We start from the raw sequence: 3,861 nt of genomic DNA on the forward strand, positions 1-3,861 counted from the left end.
AAGTAAAGCTCGTTATTCCCCAAAGATGAGCTTTATAGCTGAGATGCTTGGAGCATAACTACAGAGAATTCTAAGACTCATCAAATTCCAAAATTTTTCGGTGAAAGGTTTAAAATTATGCTTTACTGGAAAGAGGAGGCATTGACATCATTACGATCAGATTTCATCTGAGGACATTCTTCAAGGCCTGTTTTACATCTTTGTTCCGCAGACTGTAGATCAATGGATTAAGCACAGGACTCACAAAGGTGTAGAAGACAGCTATTATCTTGGATTCTTCAACAGTCTTATCTGTTGGTGGTCTTACATACATGCAGAAGAGGGTCCCATAAAACAGGGTGACAGCCATCACGTGGGAGCCACAAGTGGAGAATGCCTTGTTCCTTCCCTCCGCTGATTTGATGCGGAAGATGGCAGCCACAATGAAGGCGTAGGACGCCAGGATGATGGTAAGGGAGCTGGAGAGGTTGAAGCCAGCTGATATGAGCATAGCATGTTCTTTGACATAAGTATCAGAGCAAGATAGCTTAATGAGTGGTGGGTCAGCACAGTAGAAGTGGTTGATGACATTGGATCCACAGAAGGTCAGGCGGAAGGTCAGGATGGCCTGAAACAGCCCATCAGAGAAGTCATACACATAAGGAAATGTAGCCAAGCAGATGCAGACTCGCCTGGACATTTTCACACTGTAGCACAGAGGGTTGCAGATGGCCACGTAGCGGTCATAGGCCATCGCTGCCAGCACGTAAAACTCAGTGAGGAGAAGTGCAATGAAGATGTAGCACTGTGTAAAACAGCCAGCAAAGGAAATGGTCTTCTTCACTGATAAGAAATTAGTCAGCATCTGTGCGGTTGCATTTGAGGTGTAGCACAAGTCCACAAAGGCGAAGTTAGTGAGGAAGAAGTACATGGGTGTGTGAAGGCGAGAGTCCAGTCTGATTAACACCACCATGCCCGGGTTGCCTAAGAGGGTGACGAGGTAAACAGCCAGAAACAGCACAAAGAGGAGAGGCTGGAGTTCTGGGCGATCTGTGAGCCCCAGTAAAATGAATTCTGCTGCTGCACTGCCATTTGTGGTGGGCATTTCCTGCGAGTCTGTGCCTGCACTTGAATCTATGGAAATAAACCAAATAAAAATGTACAAATCATGTTAACGGCAATCAAAATCACTTTTCTCTAAACTTCCATGTCATCCAAAGGTTGCTTTTCCTGGGCACTAATCTAAACCTTTGTAGATTTTACAAGTCTACAAAGTCATTATACCACTTGCCTAGGTATTAAATTGCTTATATATTATCTCTATACCTATAGGTATATCTCTATCTATACCTAAACTTATGTCTATATACAAGACTGAGCTACTTCTCTTCTATCTCTCTGCACTTTTTAAAAACCTAATTCACCTTATCCTACAAAGCCCAAATGAAAGGTCACTCCTTTGTGAAGCATTTCTCACCTATTTCCTGGTTGAAAATCTGGCACTGAGGCAGCTATGTCCGGACTGTATCCAGTATAAAATAAAAAGGTAAAGATGTTTGTTCAAAAATTATTAAGATTTTAAGACTGTGACAGCAGCGCATTAAACCCAGCTTGCAGTGCTTTGAACACAGGTCCTTGTGCATCTGTACAAATTGCAAGCCCATGATCCTGCCATGCCTGAAACCTTTATGTTTGTAAGGGTGAAGATAAGCAATATGTTTGAGATGAAGAGTTAGATGCCACTTTCAAGGTGATTTAAAATCTTTGTAAATGTAACTGCTTCATTTAGTGGAAATGGGGAGATGCAGGGAAACAACTGACTGCAGTAGATTTCTATTTTGTCCTCAGGTATGTATAAATCTCCATGCAGTTGGAAATTACAGATAAAGGAAAGCTAACTCCTTTATCTGTTTTAAAAATTATATTATTTTTAGGGGAAGGAGTATGGGTGCGGCTATCTCTACGTCCTTCTCATTGCTTCCCCTTCCTTTCTCTTTTCAGTGTTAATTTAGAAATGTCAAATAGAAGATAAAAAAATAGAAATGACTGAAATGCAAGTGATAAGGTGCTTAGAGCTCAGTGGTAAGGAAATAATTGCAACTCCCTAGAGTGTTTGAGAGGAAAGAAGAGTACACTACACAGGTGGGATTCCAGATGGAGAAGTGGGGCTCAGGGACAACAGATGTCTTGTGTCAACCTTGACAAATTCAGCCCTGACATCAACTCTCACTATACCTGTACATTAATGGCCAACTTGTCATCAGGCTGGTCCTTATGTTCAGATGCAAATGACCAGGGGTACTCACTGAGCTTTCTAGGTGTGCTCAGCAATTCCCTCAAGCAAACAAAGTTTCTGGATGTGTCCGGACCCTATATCCAGTTCTGTCACCAACTAACTCTCTGTGTAAGCTTTATTTACATTTTACCTTTGCAAAATAAATGAATTAGATTAGATGATGCTGGACCTTCTCTGATATACTGAACGTATAAGTAATCAATACTTTAGTATTTAGGAAGACAGAATTTTGTGAATCTAATTCCAATTAGTGATTCTAATTCTGGCTCCACCAGTTACACATTGAATGATACAGGTTACCTGTTTTACCTTTGTTTTCCCAGTTGTAAAATGGGAAATGAAATTTTCCTGAGGAATGAAATTAACCTATTTAAAATGCTTAGAAAACTCATTTGCATGAAGTAAGCACACAGTGAGTGCTGTTAGAAACAGTTAACACTTTTCATAGCTGACTTTCTCTTCCTCTTCTTTGCCCACAGCCACTGAAAAGGCATCTCTTCTATCAGAGGAACAATTCAAGTGTCATGGGCCCCACTGATAGGCAAAGTCAGGGAAAAACTGATTTTTAAGTATGAAAACTTCAAATTATTTGTTAGCTTCCATTAAGATTTTAAGACTATTTCCTCTTTGTTAAAGAGTAAGTTAAGCACAAGGACTTACCTCTGGTTCTGATGTACACGTATGTGCTCAATCTTTGATTAAGGAAGCTTCTTGATACTTCTCTAAGCTGTAAAATGTAGTCATATTTATACCAGGGTGTGCGAAGTGGGGACCTGCTCTTAAAGCAAACCTCAGAAAGACTGAGGGAGAGCTGTAGCAGCGATTGGTACTATATCTGGAATCATCCCTCTTGGGTTTAATTGGAATGCTCTGGGATCAGGAAACCAATCATGCCTCAGTCGTATTTTCTATGGAGCTCTGTGGAAGGCACACAAAGAATTTTCATCTTGAAATTCTGACGGAGGCTTGATTTTTATTTTTGATTTTTATTTTATTCTTAAACTACCTGCTCTTCTGAAAAGCTCTTAGCAATGTCCTCTCTGGTGAACACGGATGCCTTGAACAACATCAGCCACGAGCAGGATTGAGAAGCAAAAGGTATCACTGGGCAGACACCTTGGTGAGCACTTCTTGTGTGTGAAGAACTTTCACATAAACAATTTAACTGATTTTTCAAAATAACCCTATGAGGTTGGTACTCATCCTGAACTTTCACCTAAAGAAGCAGAGGCTCCACTAAAGGAAAAGCGATAGACTAACTCACCCAGTGCTGCATAGCTAATAAGTGGCAGGGCAGGATTTGAATCTCTGGCTTCACATTTTTCAAGCAAAACACTTCAGTCTGTAGGGAAATGTAAATGAGGCACCTATCAGGTTTGCAAACTGGGGAAACTGCCTATCAGCAGTATAAGTCTACCCAACAAGCAGAATAAGTGAGGAGGTTTTCTGATGTAAGTTCAGGAAGGTCTAAGCAGTAAACAAATTGCAAACATCATATAAACACAGAATGGATAACTGATTGTGATATATTGAACAATGGTTTCTCAGCCCTTTTATGATATTTATAGTTACTCTAGACTATTCCA

The 3,861-nt window shown here is 40.5% G+C and overlaps 1 protein-coding gene across 1 annotated transcript; it reads right to left on the reverse strand.

Annotated features, from left to right (window-relative positions):
• Positions 1 to 24: 24 nt before the first annotated feature.
• Positions 25 to 1,114, reverse strand: LOC103582774 (olfactory receptor 5M11). Its single transcript, XM_008564282.1, has one exon. The coding sequence runs from the start codon at positions 1,082 to 1,084 to the stop codon at positions 164 to 166; it is 921 nt and encodes a 306-aa protein (XP_008562504.1). The 5' UTR covers positions 1,085 to 1,114; the 3' UTR covers positions 25 to 163.
• Between the last annotated feature and the right edge of the window lie 2,747 nt (positions 1,115 to 3,861).

Source organism: Galeopterus variegatus, unplaced genomic scaffold, assembly GCF_000696425.1.
Source record: "Galeopterus variegatus unplaced genomic scaffold, G_variegatus-3.0.2 Scaffold17821, whole genome shotgun sequence".
In the NCBI taxonomy this organism is placed as follows: Eukaryota; Metazoa; Chordata; class Mammalia; order Dermoptera; family Cynocephalidae; genus Galeopterus; species Galeopterus variegatus.

Bases quoted from the DNA above. Each gene is read 5' to 3' on its own strand.
- LOC103582774 (XM_008564282.1), bottom strand. From the start codon at position 1,084: ATGCCCACCACAAATGGCAGTGCAGCAGCAGAATTCATTTTACTGGGG.